Source organism: Pteropus medius, unplaced genomic scaffold (genome assembly GCF_902729225.1).
Source record: "Pteropus medius unplaced genomic scaffold, Ma_sr-lr_union100, whole genome shotgun sequence".
Taxonomy (NCBI): domain Eukaryota; kingdom Metazoa; phylum Chordata; class Mammalia; order Chiroptera; family Pteropodidae; genus Pteropus; species Pteropus medius.
The window spans coordinates 9,316,121-9,338,471 of record NW_024349802.1 but is presented as its reverse complement, the minus strand read 5'-3'; the positions used below and the strand labels follow the sequence as shown (position 1 = coordinate 9,338,471).

At 40.3% G+C, this 22,351-nt stretch overlaps 2 protein-coding genes across 2 annotated transcripts; one reads left to right on the top strand and one right to left on the bottom strand.

The window, feature by feature from the left end:
- The first annotated feature begins 1,970 nt into the window (after positions 1 to 1,970).
- Positions 1,971 to 14,162, top strand: CDC23 (cell division cycle 23). Its single transcript, XM_039836173.1, has 16 exons — positions 1,971 to 2,170; positions 2,258 to 2,330; positions 4,015 to 4,152; positions 5,234 to 5,276; positions 5,766 to 5,871; positions 5,977 to 6,109; positions 7,575 to 7,752; positions 7,836 to 7,933; positions 8,079 to 8,160; positions 10,332 to 10,485; positions 10,615 to 10,734; positions 11,140 to 11,215; positions 11,499 to 11,560; positions 12,255 to 12,333; positions 12,411 to 12,530; positions 12,727 to 14,162. Exons 1-16 carry the CDS (start codon positions 2,010 to 2,012, stop codon positions 12,895 to 12,897), a joined length of 1,794 nt encoding a protein of 597 aa, XP_039692107.1. The 5' UTR covers positions 1,971 to 2,009; the 3' UTR covers positions 12,898 to 14,162.
- On the bottom strand, positions 14,140 to 22,328 carry KIF20A (kinesin family member 20A). Its single transcript, XM_039836172.1, is given in 20 exon segments — positions 14,140 to 14,480; positions 14,483 to 14,696; positions 15,348 to 15,485; positions 15,711 to 15,802; positions 16,038 to 16,239; positions 16,550 to 16,652; positions 16,782 to 16,921; positions 17,051 to 17,215; positions 17,331 to 17,496; positions 17,639 to 17,782; positions 18,006 to 18,074; positions 18,184 to 18,295; positions 18,409 to 18,603; positions 18,792 to 18,921; positions 19,007 to 19,194; positions 19,318 to 19,456; positions 20,016 to 20,135; positions 20,235 to 20,324; positions 21,414 to 21,591; positions 22,046 to 22,328. Coding segments are annotated over 19 exon segments (2,670 nt in total). The 5' UTR covers positions 21,579 to 21,591; positions 22,046 to 22,328; the 3' UTR covers positions 14,140 to 14,382.
- Positions 22,329 to 22,351: the final 23 nt, after the last annotated feature.

The window sequence follows — 22,351 nt, the reverse complement described above, 5'->3', positions numbered from 1 at the left end:
ATTATTTGACTACCTGTAATGCCATTGTTAAACAAAAAATTTTAACTTCTATGGTTGAAAGTCTTTAAAAGAAAGCGTTTATAAGGCCATGGCTGGCAAAAAAAGAAGACCAGTCTTGGAGCATGGAGTCTAAACCACCAGCAGTATGGCTAGGTAGTAAAGACATGTCATATCGGAGTTTTACAAGTGTTTTTATTCATTAAGTAGGGGGAGAAAGTTGTACGCTGTTCTGAAAAGATTTACATTAGCTATAGACAGGGGATGGGAGAAAGGTGAATGGGGCTAGTTCTGGGATTGGCGCACACAGCAGAGTCCACAGCAAAGTCCCAAAAGCTCATGGCTAAACAAGAAGTGGAGGCTCCTGGGTTAATATCGCCTGGCTATTCTCTTTTTAGATAATCTCAGAGATAGCCACCTGGAAGTTAATTTAATAATTCCGACATACACTAAAGAGTGTGAGCAGCCTTCTGTTGGTTTTGCACTGCAGTTGTTAACAAACTGATTAACCTCTTTTTGTCTTTTTTCCACCCTCTGGCCTGCTGTAATTTAACTTAGGACATTTCAGAATTTTCTCCTTGTCACCATAAGCAGTTACATTTCATTTTATATGTCAGTATATATTCAATTTATATTTAATATATACATACATGAGTAGATGTATGGTATAATTTTTGTATTTGCTAATCATGCTTTTTTCTTAAGTTATAAATTTAAAACAAATACAAAGTGTGGATCACTTGTGAAAGAAAAAAGTAGAATTTTGCCTTAACATACTATATCTTATGGTGCAATACAGTTGACTTTATAATACAATCTTCAATAATATATTAATCTAAAACAACATGCTTTACCTCAAATCACTTCTATATAACAAAATGGTTCAAAAAATTCCTAAGTGAGTTGGTAAAATCATATATTGTGCTGGCTAAAAAGTTACTGCTTGGCTATCGCCCATGGGAACATAATGTTCTAACAATAAGCTTTCTGCTTCTGTACCCCCCCTTGCATAACCGACCGGTGGGTTGACAGTAAAAAAGAAGAAAAATAGACTTGTGTGTTCAAACAGGATGAAGAATAGGGGTTTAGGGCTTAAAAACCCTGTACCTCTACATTTCGGGGCTGCTTGATTTGGGGTCTGCGTACCCAGCTGGTTGAATAAAGAGTGTGTTTCCTATAACTCACTGATTTCTGGTGGTCCATGTGTCTATGGGGGCTGGCAGCTACAACAATATTACTACAAAAGGGTTAAAACCAAAAAAGGTTAAAAATGTTCATGTAATGTTTAAAAATGCTGGGCTTTGGAATTAGAGCTGTGTTATAATCTACACTCTCTCTTTTGAAGAGTGATAGGATCTCTCTGAGCTTCAATTTTTTTAATCTGTAAAATTTAGATGATACAAATATAATATAGCTGTTTTAAGGGTTAAACTAGATTATACTTGTAAAAGTACAGAACTTGTCACAGGATAAACCTTCAATAAATGTTAGCTATCTTTCTCACTCTGGGGTAAAAAGGGTGGATAAAGGAGAAGGATTCTCCACCTGTGGCCAAACATCTTAATATTAATAAATAGGAAAATCCATAGGATACAGGGAATCCTTGCGAGACACATGCATCACTTGGTTATCCAGTGGCACAGGACCTGCCCACACACTATCTTTCGTCGAATCACATGACCCCTAAGGTGCAAGCTCTTCCCCTTCTGCACTCCCTCTAGCCTCTACTTCCACCTCCAGTTTCCCAGTCCACCTTTCTCAGTTACCTATTTCTCTCTGTCCCGCCATTTTTTCCCTCCCTTTCCCGCTTCTAACTTTCCCGCCCCAGTAGCTCTTGGCCAACCGGGAATGTAATTGTCTCATCTTTCCCGACCTTTTAGTGACGTTGCGAGAAGTAAGATATTGATTGGTTTTTCTGGAGAGAAGCTCACCAATAGCAGGCAGACGTTTTTGGTGCAGACGCACAGCTAGTATTATCGCTGGTGATTGGCTAAAGTGGCCGAGATGCAAAAATGGCTGCGAGTCCCTCTGTAGTCCCTGTGGCTCTGACAACTCCGATTGTACCTGTCTTGACAGCGAGCGGCGATTTCTCAAATTTGCGGGAAATTAAAAAGCAACTGCTACTTATCGCCGGCCTTACCCGGGAGCGGGGCCTACTGCACAGTAGCAAGTGGTGAGATGTCGGGGTCGGCAGGGACCGGGCTTGGATCCTTTGGCCTTGGGGGGCTTGTGGAGCTGATACAGTTTTTGTGTGTTCCAGGTCCGCGGAGTTGGCCTTCTCCCTCCCGGCATTGCCTCTCGCCGAGCTGCAGCCTCCTCCGCCTATTACAGAGGTAAGGACTTCTTCACAGCAAGCACTTTCCATCAACCCAAAAGGTACTGAGTGACCTGTCACTGGAGGGGAGCAGAGCAGACTGCTTAGCAGGAATGTTTGTAGAGGGAATTAAAGCATTTAAAGAGCTGGATGTGTTTTTGTTTGTTTGTTTGTTTTGGAGCTTGGTGTTTTATGCGATTTTATCTGTGTGCTTCTTTTGAGCTTTGAAAGATTTGGTGGTGCTCTTACTTAAGCTTGAGAGAATTAGTAAACAGTCCTTAAGATTTCAGCCTTTTAGGGTTCGTAGCCCAACGTAGACAGTATTCTTAATGAAAAGAAGAATCGAAGGTTTTTACAACAGTGCGAAACAGGCTTTAGATTCAGACAGCTCTGGATTCAAATCTCATCCACACTAGTGACTTTTGGCAACTTAACCTGAACCATAGTTTCCTCATCTGTGAAGTGCGGGTAATAGTATTTACTTTATGGGGCTATTGAGAGAATTAAATAAGATACAAATATACTTTATGTATGGTCTGTAGTACATATGTTTATATAGTCTGTGCAGTGTGAATGCTTTTCATTTTATTTTTCCTGAAGATGCCATTTCTCGATTCTCCGTCCCCCCCACACACACTTAAAAACAGTGACTATTTCCTACTCCAAAAGGTATAATGCAAGTGAGAGGGGGCAGGGGAAGAAATAAGCAAATGCCGAATGGATGTGAAAAGGCCCACTAGAATCTTAAATGTGAATGGTCACATTTAAGACATGTCGATCCAAGGATGAAGAAACTGAATATATTTTGTTTTTTAGTTTTGTGCTTGTAATATTTGGGGCAAGAAGGATGAGGAGAATGAAATTATTAAAGTTTTAATCGACTTATCCCTAGAATTTGCAGGAATTGCGTATTTTTAACTTAAGCCTTACTTCATTTTTTTAATGTAGAGAATTATAGCTGTTTTCTCTGCTTTTTGCAATACTAACTTGTCAAAATTTTCTTGACGTACAAAAAGTATAAGTAATTGCATTTATGTAGGAATCTAAAAGCCTGGAGAACAGAGAGAATGTCAGATATTAATGCCAGACATTTTCCATGACTTTTTCACTTTTTCTTCATATCATATCTGTTACTGGCTCCATTTTACAAGGAATAAGTGAATATTCATGCAAACTAAGTTAAATTCCCTACTAGTGTCATGAAACAGGAAATCAGGGAGTTAGAATTTGAATCCAGATCTCAAACACTAAAGCCTAGGCAGTGCTTTACACTACTAGTGCTTTCACACTACATTTAAGAAACAATACAAGTTTCTGAGTGTGTTGGTTTATTTTTTAAAATTTTATTTTCCCCCCAACTTTTTAAAAAAAAATTTATTTAAATTAGTTTCAAATATACAGTACATTGGTTAGACATCTATAATGTTCATAAAATGATCCCCCCGATTGCTCCCTCCTTCCCCTGGCCCTCCACTTAACCATCATATTAATGCTAACTGCATTCCCCCCAACTTTTTATTTTGGGGGGAAAAAAGTTCTATGACCTTACTTCATAAATAAATAAATCAATCAATCTATTTATTAGGTTTTTAAGAGGAGCAAAATAATTATCTTCGCTTACATCTTGAAATTAATATGTATATTTGATTTGAACTTTTGTTGTCCTATTCCCAACCACTTTCATAAATTTGTCTCTTTTCTAGGAGGATGCCCAGGACATGGATGCTTACACCCTGGCCAAAGCCTACTTTGATGTTAAAGAGTATGATCGGGCAGCGCATTTCCTGCATGGCTGCAATAGCAAGAAAGCTTATTTCCTGTACATGTATTCTAGATATCTGGTGAGGGCCATTTACCTTCAGTGAAACATCCATATTTAGAACCAAGTAGAAAAAGTTAAATCTTTTAAATAGCTTAGCAATAGGACGTGGTTCTATAGTGTAGCCATTAGCATGTCTTCTTCACACACAGAAGGTCCTGGGTTCACGTCCTAGTGGAGCCACAGTCCATGGTCTACTGCCATGCCACCCTGAACTAGCCTGATGTCTGATCTTGGAAGCTAAGCAGGATCGGGCCTGGTTAGTACTTGGATGAGAGACCACCTAGGAAGACCAGGTGCTGTAGGCATTAAAAAAAAAAATAGCTTAGCAATAGTCTACTTGGTGAATGTATTTTATAAATACTTAAAAAAAATAAAGAGGATATTAGAAATAAAGTAAAAAGAATGATGTTATGAAAGAAAGGTATTAAACATATTGATAATATTCATTATTGATAAAGGTGTGGGGCAGTAGACCTCCTGTTTTAGAAATAAAAGTTCATACAGCCATTTTGAAAGTCAATTTTGGCAGATTATGTCAACTTGAAATACTATGACCAAACAATTCTACTTAAAGAAACCTGTCCAATGGAAATACTTTAATATGTACTCAAGCATATGTGTATAGGGATGTTCACTGAGGTATTTTTTGTAATAGTAAAAAAAAAAAATAGCCTAAAGATCCATCAGTCAAGAAATCCATTGTTAATTCTTGCCTTAAGTATTTTTTCTGTGATGCTACAAAATGATGCTTTTCTGCTTCAGCAGTCTCTCCACATTTACTATTCATTTTGTGTTCTACTCTAAGCAAGAGCCTTCCCTTTCTTTCTCTGTTTATTTTTCTATTTATCTGGTGTCAGCATGGACTCAGAGATTCCTATATTTTTAATTGTTTGTAATTCATTATTTTGCTTAATTATTTTGGTTTTCAAATTATTCCACATTTGACCAATTGGAGCCCCTAAATAGTTGTTTAAAATTAGTGACCAATAGTTCGTGCCATTTTGGTTGGACTTGGCCCTTTAGGTAGAATCAGGCTGCTGGTTTTAGAACAGGTTCAGAGTAATCTGCAAAAATACCAATTTGCTGATATTCTCTTACAGTCTGGAGAAAAGAAGAAGGATGATGAAACAGTTGATAGCCTAGGTATGAATTTTTTTCTCTTACCTTTTGGATTAAAGCAGAGGTTGCACACACAAATGTGTACAGGAGCCAGGCAGTTAATATACATGTATGAAGTGGTCTGAGGAGGACTGTTGCAAATTGGAGAACACAACTGGCTGGTTGTCACCCAGCTCCAGCTGAGGGCTACCTTATGGTCTGGTATTGCCAGGGCTTTATATCCTTGGCCCTACCCCATTTCTTGCAACCTGAAGCTGGAAATTCACATTTTTAGTTGAGGCTTCTGATTTTTAAACATTGATAACTAATTCAAATTTTTTTTAAAAACTGTAAGCCTTACAAAATATGATTGTAGGCCAGTTATCAGTTGTGATTTTTGGAATAAAGTAAACGAAGTAAGATATCATTGTTTCTTAAAAGTTTCAGGTGTAATTGGTTGATGCCAAAGGAAATATCTAGGTCTCTGAAATGAAGACCAGCAGTCTTAGATCAGATACTTTGTTTCTTTTCTAGGACCTCTGGAAAAAGGACAAGTAAAAAATGAGGCTCTTAGAGAATTGAGAGTGGAGCTCAGCAAAAAACACCAGGCTCGGGAACTTGATGGATTTGGTCTTTATTTGTAAGTGTTAGAGTAATTTGGAACTTTCTATAATATATTCTTCTGAGTAGAAGAGACATGTTGTAGAGCATTAACTTCTCCTCTGATTGCTTCCTTCTTTCCTAGGTATGGTGTTGTGCTTCGAAAACTAGACTTGGTGAAAGAGGCCATTGATGTATTTGTGGAGGCTACTCATGTTTTGCCTTTGCATTGGGGAGCCTGGCTAGAACTCTGTAACTTGATTACAGACAAAGAGATGGTAAATTGAGATGAGCTATGTGAAAAATCCTGTGTTCCAAGCCTTTTGTAGTTCTGTAATAATGGGGTGAGGGGAGAGAGGTTTGCTAAGCTTTTTATTAGAGCTAGCTCTGTTCTCTTTCTAATCTCTTTCGCCGTTGGGATTTAGGTCTTAATTTGAAAGACAGATATCTAGCTCTTGTTGGGTAGTAGCTATTGGATTTGCATCCAGTTGTACTAGAATATCTTTTTATGTTTATGTTTTCATATTTAAATTTTACTATAACTTATTGTATAGACTAAATGCTGTTAGTTTCTCTCCTAATTCCAAAGATGCTATAGTAAAGGGTTCTCTGATATCAAGGATTGTATTAAAACATTTTTAAAGTCTCCTTGGCTCTCATAGGACTCTCTAAAGATTTGAAGATTTGTCAATTAATTAAATAATTTGTAAACTGCAATCATTTCATTAGTCATTATTAGAGAACATTGTCTATAGAGTTTACTTTGCTATTCTTTAGTAGTTAATGGTAGTGATAACACATTTCCTTTTGTTTGCTTTAAAGAGACAAAGGCTGGTTGATTTCCCCAAATAATGATATATGCTACTAAATCTGTGTCTGAAATCTTATCTTGGTTTACTTGTATTCATCTATCTCTAATTGCCTACTAGACTTTCATTGTTTTATCTCTGAACTGAAAAAAAACAAAACCAGATTTCTCAGCTTACCTACCAAATTCTCTTTCTTCCTCCCAACTTGATAGACTCTCATTGGCATTACTATTTCTTAAGACACCCAGTCTTAAGGCCTCAGAGTTATATTTGTCTCTTTCCTTTCTCTTATCTCCCTTTAACTAGTCAATCTCCCGACATTGCCATGGTTTCCTTCTTGCATCTCTTCTCTTGGTTTTCTTTGCCATATTGGTTATCATCTCCAATTTGGATTTCTTATAAGTAATAGATACTTTCTAATTAGCTTTCCCATTTTTACACTCTCATTTCCATTCTTAAAACACTCATGTCATCATGTCATTCTCTTGCAAAAAATTGCAGTGGTTTCCTATTGCATCCCATTTCCTGTTGCACATAGGACCCACTCTACCAGTTCAGCCTTATTTACTAACACAAAGGCTCCTTTTCTCACTCTTCACCCACACTCATCATGACCATTTTTCCTCTGTGTCATTGCCCTTACCTGGAATGTTGTCTCTTTTCTCTTCCTCTCCCTTTTTTTTCTATTCAAGTCTACTCATTTTCAAAGACTTACCTCAAATCTTGTCTTTTCTTTGAAGCCTTCCCCAACTAGGCCATTTCTCCTTATTGTGTTTGTAAGTCTTATTATAACTGAAGTGCCCTATGTTCATTATTAGGTGCTCTAATGAAATTTTGGCGATATATCCTTTAGACCATAAAAATAGTTCTTTGATGTTCATTTGGGAGAGAGGTCAAAGTATATTAAGTGTGTCCCTCTCTCTCCTGCTGCCAGCTGAAGTTCCTGTCTTTGCCAGACACCTGGATGAAAGAGTTTTTTCTGGCTCATATATACACAGAGTTGCAGTTGATAGAGGAGGCCCTGCAAAAGTATCAGAATCTTATTGATGTGGGCTTCTCTAAGAGCTCATATATTGTTTCCCAAATTGCAGTTGCCTATCACAATATCAGAGGTGAGTGAATAAGGACAGTATGAAATACCATCAATCCCTGTAAGTAGCACTGTGTTGTTTTCTGAACTATCTTATTGCTGCAGATATCGACAAAGCCCTCTCTATTTTTAATGAGCTAAGGAAACAAGACCCTTACAGGATTGAAAATATGGACACATTCTCCAACCTTCTTTATGTCAGGGTGAGCTACTTCCTTTACTTGGACTTGATTAAGCTCTTTTGTGCTTTCATCTGGGTTGGATTGTCACCCAGTTGCATTAGCTACAAGAAAAATAATTTAGGGAGTTCCTTTATCATGCTTAGATCATCTTTCTCTTTTCTTCTAGAGCATGAAATCTGAGTTGAGTTATCTGGCTCACAACCTCTGTGAGATTGATAAATATCGTGTAGAAACATGCTGTGTAATTGGTAAGAGTCATTTTTTTCCTTTTAAAATTTGTTTTTATTGTAAGATAAATGTAAGAATAACAATATAAAAGTGTCAAAGGTAACAAAATTATATACAGTAGAAAATGAAAGCTCACTAATTCCACCCCCAAGATTGTTTGGAGAACATGACTTCAGAATATTTTTGTGTGTGAATACTAAATTTTGGTTCTGCCGCTAACCAGCTGTGTGACCTTGGACCTAAGCTCTCTATGCTGTAGTTCCTCATTTATAAAGGGACAATAAAAATAGAACTTTCTCTTATTGTAAGGATTAAATAAATTAATATATACAAAGCCCTTATAACAATGTAAGTTGCCTAGCACATTGTGATCATTGAGTACATTTTAGCAGTTACAACTGGTCAAAAATCTCATTTACTTGATCTGTCCAGAATGTATCTGTTCTGACTTCCCTAACACCTCCTTTGCCATCCTGAATCCTTTAGCAGCTATGATTTATACACTTGCTACCACTACCCCATTTCTCCTATTCTATTACAAAAGTTAACCTTTGTACACTGTCTAGAATCTGCTTACTCTTCTGTCTCTGAGTCTGAGTCAGTGGCAGAAGCAAAGATATTCTTGTGTAAGACATAAAGCTCTCCATCTTGCTTATTTCCAGATGAACATGAACTTGAATTTGAACTTAAATCATCAGGTATAGGGTGCAGACAATTGTTATAAATTATTTCTCCCAAATCAAGCTTACAACTGAATCTAGACAGATTTAAAAAAAACATATATGGAGCTTTTGTTACTTGGTTTTTACCAAAATGGAATCATATAGTTTCTCTGTAATTTGCTTTTTCCACTTGGCGGTATATCATGATCTCTGCAAGTTAGTATATATACATCTAAACATATCTTTTTATTTAGTTTATTTATGCACATACAGTTTACATATAAAGGAGATTTTTTTGAAATACAGGTTTTTTTCCCCCTTTTTGCTTGCTGCTTTGTTCCCTCTTTAAGAAACTTGTGTTAGCATGTTCCATGCCACGTAAAAATGTATATACTCATATGTGGGGTTTAATGGGCTGTTTGCTTACAAAAATAAGATTGTATTATATACATTTTTCTGTATTTTACTTTTTTTATTCGACAATATTTTGTAAAAAATTTCTCTAAGTCTTGATATAGCTTTAATTCTTTTTTAAAAAATAGCTTTATTTTTAAAAAATAGCGTTACCATAAAATTCACCCACTTTAAGTTTATAGTTCAATGAATTTTTATAAATTTATACAGTTGTATAACCATACTCATAATCCAGTTTAGAACACTACATCACCACAAAAAGTTTCCTTGGGTCAATTTGCAGTCAGTCCCATTCCCATCCTTTAGCAGCCACAGATCTGCCTTCTATCTCTATAGTTTTGCCTTTTCTAGAAATTTCATATAAATGGAATCTTGCAGTAGTTAGGCTTATTGTCTGGCTTCTTTCACTTAGTGGTTTTTGAGGTTCATCCATGTAGCATGTATCAATAATTCTTTCCTTTTCATTGCTGACTAGTATTCCATTGTTTTGATATATACCACATTTTGTTTATCCATTTACCAATTGACATAAGATAGATGGCTTTTATATCCTTTCTTCAAATAAAATCTTTCACAGAATCCTAAAATCTTATTTCCTCTTTTCAAGATCAATGATAATAGAACTGCATTGATTTCTGTGGGGTACCTCCTTAGAGCCCTAGGAATGTAATTGGAAAACCACCAATCTAAAGCTTACTCTAAAATTTTCTACCGTTTATTAAGAAAATATATGTATAAATACTACATCCAGATGAAATAAAATGAGGAAAAACTTGCAGTGTTAGGGAACACATTTTTTTTAACCAGAATGTGTGATAGATAGATGATATATATTTCCCAAAGGAATGACGATATTCTCCTTATGTATAATTTGGCTTTTCTGCAAGGACTTTCAGAGAATGGGTTATGGTTTCATGCCCACTCTGGAATGCTATCTATTTTAGTGGACTTTTATTTTCACTTTTCTAGTTACACACACACACACACACACACACACACACACACACACACACATTTAGTGGACTTTTCACCTTTCTAGTTATTCACACACACACACACACAGATAAATATATATATATTTATATATATTTATATATATATTGTTTTTCAATCAGGCAATTATTATAGTTTGCGTTCTCAGCACGAGAAAGCAGCCTTATATTTCCAGAGAGCCTTGAAATTGAATCCTCGGTATCTTGGGGCCTGGACACTGATGGGACATGAGTACATGGAAATGAAGAACACATCTGCTGCTATTCAGGCTTATAGGTGAGCTTCTAGCTGGGGGGGTGGGGGTTGGTGAGGTGGAGTAGGTTGCTGATGTTAAGAGCCTCTATTGAGCCTATAAGTCGCTAACCTTGATTCTGCCCTCTTACCGATCTCTCTTCCATTTCTTAGACATGCCATTGAGGTCAATAAGCGAGACTACAGAGCCTGGTATGGCCTTGGGCAGACCTATGAAATCCTTAAGATGCCATTTTATTGCCTTTATTATTATAGACGGGCCCACCAACTTCGGTAAGTCTGGCCACTTGACGATGTGTTTGTTGTGGGAAGGGCTGATACTTTTATTTCTCTTTGGATGGCCACTAAGTCGCTTACTGGTGGGTAATATACACAGTGTGAATACACACTGGACAAAAGGATGATTCATGTCCTGGATGGAGGAGCAGGACTGTGTGAGATTTCATGTGCTATTCACAGTGGCATGCAATTTAAAACTTAGAAATTTATTTCTGCAATTTTTCATTTAATATTTATGGACCACACTTGACTGTGGCAACTGAAACTGGAAAGTGAAACTGTGGACAAGTGGGGACATACTGTAGCAATGGTGGTTGTGGACAAGTGGGGACATACTGTAGCAATGGTGGTGGTGGTTCATCAAGTCTTTGCTCAGACTGACTATTTCCATTCTTTTAGGCCCAATGATTCTCGTATGCTGGTTGCTTTAGGAGAATGTTATGAGAAACTCAATCAACTAGTGGAAGCCAAAAAGGTATCTGAAATTGGGTCCTGGAGAATTTAAATTGATATATCTACATAGAGAAATCTGAATATTTAGAGGTGCATAGGCAAAAAAAGCAAAGTGGGGGTGATATCATGGGAATGTCAGTATATAACCTGGACCTATCAGATTTAGTAAAACTGCCTTGCATCCTACAAATCTGAAGTTCTGGGAGGCTAATAGGATCTGAACCTTTATGTGACTAGTCATGGTACATTAAGCCTTACCTCCACATGGGGCAATGGTCAAAGTGACTAGTTTATTTTTTTGACAGTGTTATTGGAGAGCTTACGCCGTGGGAGATGTGGAGAAAATGGCTCTGGTGAAACTGGCAAAGTGAGTGAAAGGAGTGAAATGCTATTGATATTTCTGTTGGTTTCTCTGGTATGGTGGGTTCCGCATGCACTAGAGCCTCCTATCCATCATCCTACAAGAGTGTGGTATGTAGCAGGGTGTAAGAATCCTGGTCTGGAAATTTAACCATCTTGACTCAAGAGAATGCCACTTGTCTTTGAAGGGGGAATTGCTTTCATTTTAGGCAAGGGGTCAGGAATGAATCGAAAGAAATGAAATTTTCAGGTCAGAGCAGTCTAGGAAAACTACTTTAAGTACTAATCTCCTAATAAGAACCAGGAAAATAAGGAATAACTCAGAAATAGTAGGCAAAGAGGTTCTTAAATGCAATTTCGTTCATGCCAGTTCTTTTCTGGATTCTTAGGAAAAAATCTAAATTGCTCGGTATCTCTTTTTAATCTCACTCAGTGTATTACCAGAGAATTTTTGAAAAGATGTATTATCTAGCTTAAGTATTTACTAACATTCCCTCCATCACCAGTAACAGAGTAATGATTCTAAGTTTTGATAAAATAACCATCACATCTGGGCACTAATACTATTCTGGTGTGCCATGTATGTCAAAATTTGTACTTGTCTGTTTGTCCTTTTTTGATCTTAGTCATGTGCTTTTATTTTTTATCACTAGCTGGCTTTGAGATCTGATTTGTACTTATAGGACCAATTTCTTTTGTAGGCTTCATGAACAGTTGACTGAGTCAGAACAGGCTGCCCAATGTTACATCAAATATATCCAAGATATCTATTCCTGTGGGGTATGTGTCATGAGCATGAGAACTGGGTTGCCAGTCTTATTCTTATCACCTCAGTCATTCCTGCTTTCCCTATCTAGGAAATAGTGGAACACTTGGAGGAAAGCACTGCTTTTCGCTATCTGGCCCAGTACTATTTTAAGTGCAAGCTGTGGGATGAAGCTTCAACTTGTGCCCAAAAGTGTTGTGCATTCAATGATGTGAGTATCAATTTTTTAATAAAGGGCTTGGATTTTAGGCTCCAACATATGATGTTTACCATGATCTAGGGTGGAAGGTGGATAAGAAGGTAAGTGGAAAGGCTACTTTGATCTGTGGAACTTATTTATCAGTATTTTAGAACCTATTTATGACAATAGCCTTGGACATATTTTGAAACAGTTGCCTTTGTTTCAGACCCGGGAAGAAGGTAAGGCCTTGCTCCGGCAAATCCTGCAGCTTCGGAACCAAGGGGAGACTCCTTCCACTGAGATGCCTGCTCCCTTTTTCCTCCCTGCTTCACTCTCTGCTAACAACACTCCCACACGCAGAGTTTCTCCACTCAACCTCTCTTCAGTCACACCATAGTGGCTACTTTCAAGCTAGCACATTGCCAGACCCATATTAAGCCTTACCTCCAAGTAAAAAACAGCCATGTCTGTTCTTCCAAGGACTTTAGCTCTTTTTGTTTGTATAGATGGAAAACAGTTCCTTGGAGGAGTTTATAGAATCACCTTAAGAGCAGACTGACAGAAGAATCCTGGCAGGAATAGTCTTTTGTCAGTTAGAAGCACTTCTATCGTCCTTCTGTTCACGGTGGCTACAGATCTTGGACTCATTCCCAGACACCCCACCCACCCCACTGCAAAACATCTCTTTAATAGCACTTTAGCAAAGGCAAAGCTACAGGAACAAAGTTTTAATGCTGCTAGGAGTGGAATCAGATTTCTTTAGAGGGGCAAGGAAAGGAGAAAAGTCTGCCACTCTACTGTCTGTGGTCAGTAGGGGCACTAGATAGACACGATCTTGTCATGCTTGGATTTACTGAGCGTGACTATTTTGATGTCAGAGATTGGGTTTAAATGGAGTGAAGCTATACATTTGTTCTTACTCTAGGGAGACATTCTTCCAAAACATGGTTTTGAAGTCTCCTGGAAGCTTTCAAATTGGAAGCGAACTTCCTAGAGTTGAATAATAGAAGGCAAAAGATGTCTACAGCTATCTATACCTCTACTAAAGCAAAGCAGAGACAGGATTATAGATAATTTCATGGATATGTGGGAATGATAACTTTTGTGATTTTACAGATAAGAATAAACTCACTTCAAGCTGGTCTGTTTTTAACACTTTTGATGTAATTGTTTAATTTTTTCCCTCTATCTCACACAGAATATTTTTTCAGCCTTTATCTGATGAGATAAGGTAAAGGGAATCATTCTTGGCTGTGCTGTTAGAGGGTTTCAAGCCTGTGCATGTGTATTCAGTAGGAGATAATATGCTATGTTTACTGTAATGAATTTGTACAGTAGATGCTATGGATTATTGAGTTCAGGGCCCAGCCTTTCTTTGTTTGTTTCCAGAAGTTTGTTTGTTACCCATTCACCTCTTAAAGTATGACACTTCATTATATATTAAGGCAAGTTTAGAATATCTAATGTCTTGAATTCATTTCTTACCAAGTTTTCTTAGGTTGCAGTACACTAGTTGCTCTCTACTGCCATTCCTGTGCAGGGTTCCCATGAGCCCGAATGATGTTTGATTTTCAATTTTTATACTTTTTCTGCCCTTTTATAATTTGTTTTAATGATTTTGCTAAATTTGGAATTCAAATAAAACCGTGAACAATACCTTTATTTAATATAACTTTTTTGTGTGCATAGAAACCATATAAGTAAAAAAGTATGCGATTACATAGGTGATATTACACAAGGGGGAGGGGGAAACACCTAGTGTCTGAATATTGCATTCTGGATAGAGTTCAGGTACATGGTAAAGCTTAAAAAGAGACCTATTTCTTAAGCTGAGCAGCTGACCCACCTCAAGTCAATGAGTGCTCACTCCGTCCCCACAACCTTAGTATTTTTTACCAAAAGGCCCAGATTTGGGCAAAGGAGAGCGCCGTGAGCGCAGGATCCGGGCATAAGGGCTGCAGTCTGTTGAGCTTTGGCAGGTGGTGTTCGGGAAAGGAAGTTTCGAAGAAATGGTTTTTTCCCTGGGGGCTGTTGGTCTGGTTGCTGGTTTTCCTGGTTGGCGCCAAGGCGCTTTTTAGTAGAAGCCTGCCCTTGGAGTTTTAGCACGGTATACTGCTCTGCGATGCATGCTGCCTTCTTCCGAAGGTCCAATTTTACTAGCATCATGTTATTCTGCAGCTCAGCCAGGGTCTGATCCTGAGGAAGATCAATAAAGTTAAAGAAAACATTTATGTCTGGTATACTAGAGAAACAAAATGGCAAAGTAATACATGCCATCCACTACTAGTTACAATAGTTTTTATAAAGATTAACTCTTTAAGATCAGATTTTATAATTGAATAGGGGATATTTAAGACCTAAACAAACATCATTGGATATAAGGACATTTTCTAACACAAGATGATATGAGCTTGAATAATTTTACTTAACCTCCTCAGTTCCTAGGTATCAAAATTAAGTTCTATGTTTAGTCTAAGACTTTTTAAAAATATATTTTAATATCTCTAGAATCAGGATATATTTACTGACAACAAATGTCATAACTTAATTGTTAGACTTTTGTCTTAGTGGTACATGAAATAGATTGTAAGAAACCATTAAGTATCTTGGATGAAATGTGATACTATATACCTTCCCAGGGTTGTTATAACAGAGAAAGTGCCTATAAATTAGCACAGCATCTTGTACTTCATGACTGGTTATTTTTATTTCGCAAGAAAGAGAAGTTCCCCTCACTCTAAGATTAGTCTAAAAATCTTTATCTTTCTCTTCTGTCCTCATTTCCGTTCCCACATATACTCTGGCATGGGCTGATGGGAGAGAGGGGGGTATATACGCTGCCCTAACCTGTTTGATTAAGATGTCATCACAAGTGGTCAAGGCTTGACGAAGTTTTCCTGCCCCAGTGCTGTGGCAACAGGCTCTTTCTGCTGACTGGAGAGACTCACCAAGTTTCTGAAGCTCTGTTCGCAGCAGCCTTATATTCTGAAAAAGGAGTAGTAGTAACCAAATGGTGGCCGATATCAACCAGGGTAATGATCTGGAGGGGTCAAATAGCCATTTGAAGAGAGGTAAAATTAGAAAGTCTAAGTAGCCAAATGAAGTAGCCACTTTCCAGGACTGTGCATAAAAACATCCTCACATGAACCAGGAATATAGTGTGGGAAATTGCCTTAGGTAAGAGCTTCAGTAATAGGGAAAGGTGATTACCTTCTGGCCCTCCTCTAACTTCTTGTCCACATCAGTGGTGAAGGGCTTGGCAGAGGGTGGTGGTTCTAACATTTTCTGATACTTTTGCAGCTCTAAGGGAAGGAAACATGAAACTTCAATATGTAGGCTTACGTCTTTAACTGAATTAACAGTAGCTTGCAGCAAATATGCAAAGTGAGGCCACCTGCATCCCAGGGTGAAAGGTCAGGGGGAATGTGGCTTAGAGTTAAGGAAATTATCTTAGAGTTGGTGTCAGAAGGCCCAAGTTAGGAGAATAGTTCTTCTCTGAGTCACTGTTATGCTTCCTGCCCTCTCTAACTTCCTCACCTTCAGTGGTGGAGGTTAGCTCTGCTCTGCACTGATCCAGCTGAGCTTTAACCTCCTGGAGCTGCTGGGTGGAGGCAGAAGTTGCCAACCTTTGTGACCTCCGCAGCAGGGATAATTCAGACCCTGATTGTTGATGGGCCACTGGCTGTTGTCTGGCTTCCTTCAAGAGAGCTTGTAGCTCTTCAATCTTCTCATCCCGTTCCTACAAGGGAAGCAGAGGGCACAATTCCACCCAGAGGCAGACAAATATGGCAGAAACAGATGACTGAATAATGAACAAAACCTTCCTTCATACTTATGCCTTAAAAGCCTGTTTGTTAGCACTTATTTAGCACTTTGTTAACATTTCCTGGCCAACCAGACCCTTAATTCACCAAACGTAGACTGACACAAAGCATTAAAAATACTAGAGAAAAGCAAGTTACACATTCCTACCCCTATCAGTTTATAAAATCTTTACCTCAGGCAGTAGGAATCTGAGTAGTCAGTGGGGCTGGTTCAAAGCAACTCACCTGAAGCTCTTCTTGGTAAAAATTTGTCAGTGACTCTTTGAGGATCTTTAGTTTCTCTTCATACATTTCCTCTAATAGTTCCTTTTGGGTATCCAAATGTTCACTATCAGAAAGAAAAGAGAAATGAGTGAAGATTCTGAGAAGTGAGCTTACAGGACAGATCTTGAGGCACAACTCTGTCCTAGTCCCTACTTCCCACCCTCTAGACCAAGAGGGGTCACTCAGCTGGTACCTGCACCACTGTTCGCGTTGTTGCATCTGCTCCACCATCTCATTGCAAATTTCATCACGAAGCTGCATCTCCAGCTGCAACTTTTCCTGCCGTTCTTTCAAAAGCAGTGCTTTCATGGCTTCCACTACCTGTAGGAGGTCCTAGGAGGTACATACAAGTCAGAAGTCATCAGATGGCCATATCCCAAAAAGGCACAGGCCCACCTAGAAGGCAGCATGGGAAATGTGTAGCCATCAAGCTGCTGCACCAAAGCTTTCTTACATCCCCACCTCTTTGCCATACATGGAGATGTCAGCTTCATTTTCAATGTCATCATCAAGACCTAGGTCTGTCTTAGTTCCTGTCTCTAAGCTGGGAGATGCTTGCAGACTGTGTTCCTTGATGAATGAATGTAGTGATGGGAATCCCAGTTGCACAGGTGGAGCATGCACAAGCTAGCAGGGGAAAAAAATCTTAATTGAATCCATAACTAGCTCCTAGTAGCATTCATAAATAAAAGTACCAGTCCAAAGTGAGTACAACCATCACATGTACACTACAGCTTCTTACCTGGCTGGCAATGGCTGAGAACTTAGCCACATGAAGAGTCTCATCATAGGTAGACGCACAGGGATTTACATTGACAATCATGCAGGAACGACCTCGGCCCGTGAAGAAGCCTTGGAACACTCGAGTCAACTTGCTGTCACGGAAAGGAACCAGATTCTGTTTTGACCTGGCAGGGAATCAGAATAGGGCTATGAGCAGAATTCCACCCCTTGGGATATCCTAGCACCATCCTCAGTGACCAGGAAGTTTCTTAGTAAACTGCAGAACTCCAAGCCATCCCAGCCCACGGCTCACAGTCAGAAGCTCACCGGTTCTGCTGGTTTTGGCGCAGGGCAGAAATACAGCGGCCCAGGGTGTGCAGAGAAGTGTTAATGTTTCCTGCTTCCTTCAGCCGCTCACCATTCTTCTGATCTTTGCAGCGCTCTGAGCCAGCCAGATCACAGAGTGACAACCTTGAATGATGGACAGGATATGACATATAGGCCCATGTTATGAGCCTTCCATCCCTTCATATACTTCTGGGGAGGGGAAGAGAAGGACCCACCAAGAATCTCTCTACCCAAGGAAGGAGAACAAGAATCTAACAGAAGTGATTCCTCTGAGGGTCTCCCTTGCTCCCTCCCTCCACTACCATTTAAGGCCAAAAAGCCCAAATTCCTAAATAGAAAAACTTACTCGCTAATCTTGGGGACTATATCCCCTTCCCCTTGAAGGTGCAGGATCCGAATGGAGAAGATGCTGTGACTAAAGTTAATTTGAAGAAGAGAAAAATCATTGCACATTTTCCATGCCTAGGTAGAAGATTAATATTTCCTGGAACACAGTGAAGACTTGACTCTCACAACCCACTCACCTGCGGCTGGAGTTCTGGTTCAGGTGGGTGCTGGCAAAGCTCTGGTTTTTACGACCCACTTTCAGGAGTTTCCAGGCCTCCTCAGCATCCTGAACATGAATCCAATTGAGATCTGAGGCCAAGGAGAGAAGGACATACATAAGGTGGGAGCACCTAACTCTTTCCTAGTTTCTCCCCAAATCCTCTCCAGGGTTCATGCCAGCCTTCCTGCTTTCCCATCCATACCTTTCACATAGGGATTGCCATTCTGGTCCTCACATAGCCGCAGAGTTTGCCTCTTGCGCTGCTGGCTAGGTGGTTCCAACAGGTCATAAAGCAGTTCATTGTAGATCTCAAAGAAGGAGATCCAGATGGAGAAGCGAATGTCCGCAGGGACACTTACAGGGGCAGTGTCTGGCTGTGCCCATCGGTGACTTGTTTCTGAGAAAGAAGCAAATATACAGGGTATCAACTCCAGAGAAGTCAATCTCCCCTTAGGCCTGCAAGGACCTTGGAAGGCAGAGCTCAGGTTGCAACCTCTGGTCTCTTGTTGGGAGCTCTGGCAGCTGTTGGGAGCAGGGAGTGGGTTCCTACTGTTACTTGGCATGGAGCCCAGTCATGGTACCTACCATCTAGCTGGCTACTGCTGGTGAACTGACTGATGGAGGAAAGCCCAGCAATGCCACTGTCAAAGCTGGTGCTGGTACCTGTCCGACTTTCAATGTAGACACTCCTCTTTAAGGAGGTAGACAGCTCCTCCTGAGGGATCCAGGAAGAAAATAAGTACAAAACTTTGCAGAGATTTGTCCCCCTATCCTTGCCTCTGTGGACACTAACACTTTACCTCTTGGAGGCCTCCATTTAGCAGGACCAGTTTCTTCATTTCCTCCTGCCGGATCTGCTTGCTGTCAAGCCAGATTACCTCATTGGAGAGCAAGGGCTTCAGATCAGGTATTGGATGAAGTTGGCCTTGGAGACTATTGAAGATCAGAGCCAGGGACCGTGGCAGGATCCCTCCATCCCTAATGGTACCTAGAGACATGTGAAAGATGGGATAGCTGAGGTAAGTGCCTTTCTCCCCCAAATGACAGCATCAAAATGCAAAGACAATACCATTACAGGCCAATCAGCAATCTTGTGAGGCCTACTACTCACCTTGAATTGTGTGGGTTTTCCCCGAGTTGGTGACTCCATATGTATAGATAAGCCAGTTCTGCCCTTTGAGTACGTCCTTTACCATCTCCTTCACAGTCAGGTTGAAGAAGGATGCTTGTCCCACTTCTGGCCCAAAAATCTAGAGACAGACACAGTATCTCAGAGGCCCAGCCTTCATCTCCCACCTGTCTCCTGTGCAGAGCTAGCAGATGCATCTCCTCCTGAGTGATTGGCTCTGGACAATACTGAAGCAACTTCTTCCTGCAGTGCTGCCAGATGCTCCCTAAAGACTCAACCACTCACTGCCAGTCCATCTTTCATCCAAATTAATAAATGCCTAAGGAATGCTATCTCTTAAGTCCAATGCTGGACACACAATATGGCAACATAATGGTCATAAGCATGGGCTTTGGAGATAGATGGATCTAGATTAAAATCTTAACTCTACTACTGACTAACTACATGATTTTAGCAATATTACCTTCACCGAGCCACAGTATCCTTGTCAGGAAAATAGGAACAATAAAGATAATAATAATAGAGCTGTTGGGACTTAATGCACCTTAATTACTTGACGCACTGACTAGTTTTAAAAAGGGTCCTCCAAATTGCAGACATGCATATATAAGGAACTCACAATCAAGTAAAAAGCTTTCCCTCTAAAGAGGGAGTAAAACCCCCTACATGTACCTCCATACCTGGGAAAAGGTGAACCTATGGGTGGCTTGGCCAATTCCCCGCTCATTGCTCTTCTGGGCAAAGGAGTCTTTGGGTGCCTGTAGAACAAGGGTCTCCATATTCTCAATATGGACACAACCCTGAGAAGGGAGAAAACACAGTTGACACAGAAGGAAACATTCCTGGGAACCTCTTCTGTATTGCATCATTCCACCTTAAATCCTCCCTCAGAAACTCACCTGATCCTCTTGCCGTTCCAACTCTGAAGGTAACAAGGGCCTGACCCTCAGGTATACTTTCACCTTCTCCGTACTATCCTCAGATGGAACCTATGGCAGAATTCCAGGCCGGAACTATGGATTAATCTCAGCAGCTACCTCTGAGCAGATGTGCAGGCATAACAGTTTCAGGGAATCATGCTAACACTACCCTCTTTCCACCTCAAATGTCTCTCTACAGCTACTCTTTGGTTCCATAATCATTCCATCTCACATGAACCTTTTCACTACTTTATCACCTTCCCTGTCTCTTTAGTAACCTGCGAACCTGGTTTATCACACTAGTTATCTGAATTAGAACTGGTTGACTGGTATGAAAATCAGCATGTGATATTGCAGTAAAGCACAGTAGTTAAGTACCTTGGAGGCAGACACACCTGAATTTGAGGCCCAATTACATCATTTAATAGGAGAGAGGCCGTGAACAAGTTTTTAAAATTCTTTTTGGCCTCACTTTCCTCATCTGTAGAATGGGGTTAATAATAGTAGCCACCTCATTCTCTCAACAGACATTTGGCGATCTACCTACTATGACCTAGGAACTCTAAGAGGCTCAGGTGGTCCATAGTGAAGGGCATTATCAAGGCTCTTGCTCTTATGAGACTTTCTCTATAAAAGAGGAGACTTCTGAGTAGATTTGTTCTCAACCAGGGCCATTTCCTCCTAAAGAATATTTAGCAATGTCAGAACAGGTTTCTTGGTTGTCACAAGTGGGAAGGTGCTACTAACATTTAGTGGGTGCACAGTAATGAGAAAGGCCAGCCTAGCTGAAAGAAAGGCTCCATAAATGGAAGTTATGGTTAATATTTAAAACCTGAAGGTACAGCCCACCTACTTAATGACAGTATGGTTTTGTGCAAATCCTTTAATGTGTCTGGGCCTCATGGTGAAGGAGAGATAACTATTATCCTTCCCTCATAGGATTAGCTGATAGAATGCACTTGAGGGTACTTCATTAACGAAATGTAGCAATAGTTCTTATGGACACACAACTCTACATTTTTTACTTGTCATGCTCTTAATTTTGAATTGATCTCTTAGACCCTCAGAATTCCTAGTGACCTCATACTACTCTGTATGGGCAACTAGTAGTCTGAGGCTATTACTTTCTGCTCCCAAGCCACCCTCCAACTCCTTTACCTGCTGCTTGTCTTCCAAGGAGGTAGAGATTACAGAGCAGTCAGATAGCAGATCCTTGCGTACCACAGACCCCAAATCTGCAGCTGTGGATTCAAACATGGGGGAGACTACGACTTCCTCATCTGAAAGCAAGCCGGCTGGAGGAGACAGGATCCCTCGCGACATGACAGCAGGGCAGCTTAGGTGTAAAAGGAGACAAGAGTGGGTAGGGAGAACCTTAAAGGACAGAGGGGGCTGCAAATCCTAGGTAAAAAACAATTCCCTTGCCCCAGAACACCGTGGTCTTGCTGCCTGAATTCATTCTCCCTCTCTCACTCTACCAGCAGAGGGGAAGGGGATGAGAGAAGTTAAACATTTAATCCAGTCTGAGGCGGCATTTCCGACCGCGAACAGGAGTGAATAGATATTCGGCTCCAAAAGCAGGTCACGCTCCAAGTAGGGTGCCTCGTCCTCCGGTGCTGTAGAGGTGGTGTCAGTAGCCCTAGGCTCTTTCTCCAACCTCGCCCCCAGGCCCACAATGAGGACAGAGGTATTAGGAAAAATAGGGATAGCGGCAGCTCGGCTTTCTGAAAGTCTATTCCGCGAGGGCAAGAGCTGGTACACCAGCTGAGCTCCGGCACAGCTACACTCACCCAAAGATGTGACACTTATTCCACCTCCGGTACCGGCCCACTCGCACCCTGCCGCCGAATCCAGACTTCTGCCGACTGAGAGCACCACCCCGCCCACGAGGTGCACCTTTGTTACCGATACAATGTTTTAAATTACGCGCTGCGTTCCTTCCGCCAATCAGATAGCAAAGCCTGCAGCTACCAATCAGAGCAAGGAAAGGGGGGCGGGGAGCGAGACTGGGAGACGGTTTGTTCTGGTTTGACCTTTCCACTCTAATGTGGGTCCGGGTTACCAACTGTCAGAAGTTTGAGTAGGGTCGCCTGGAA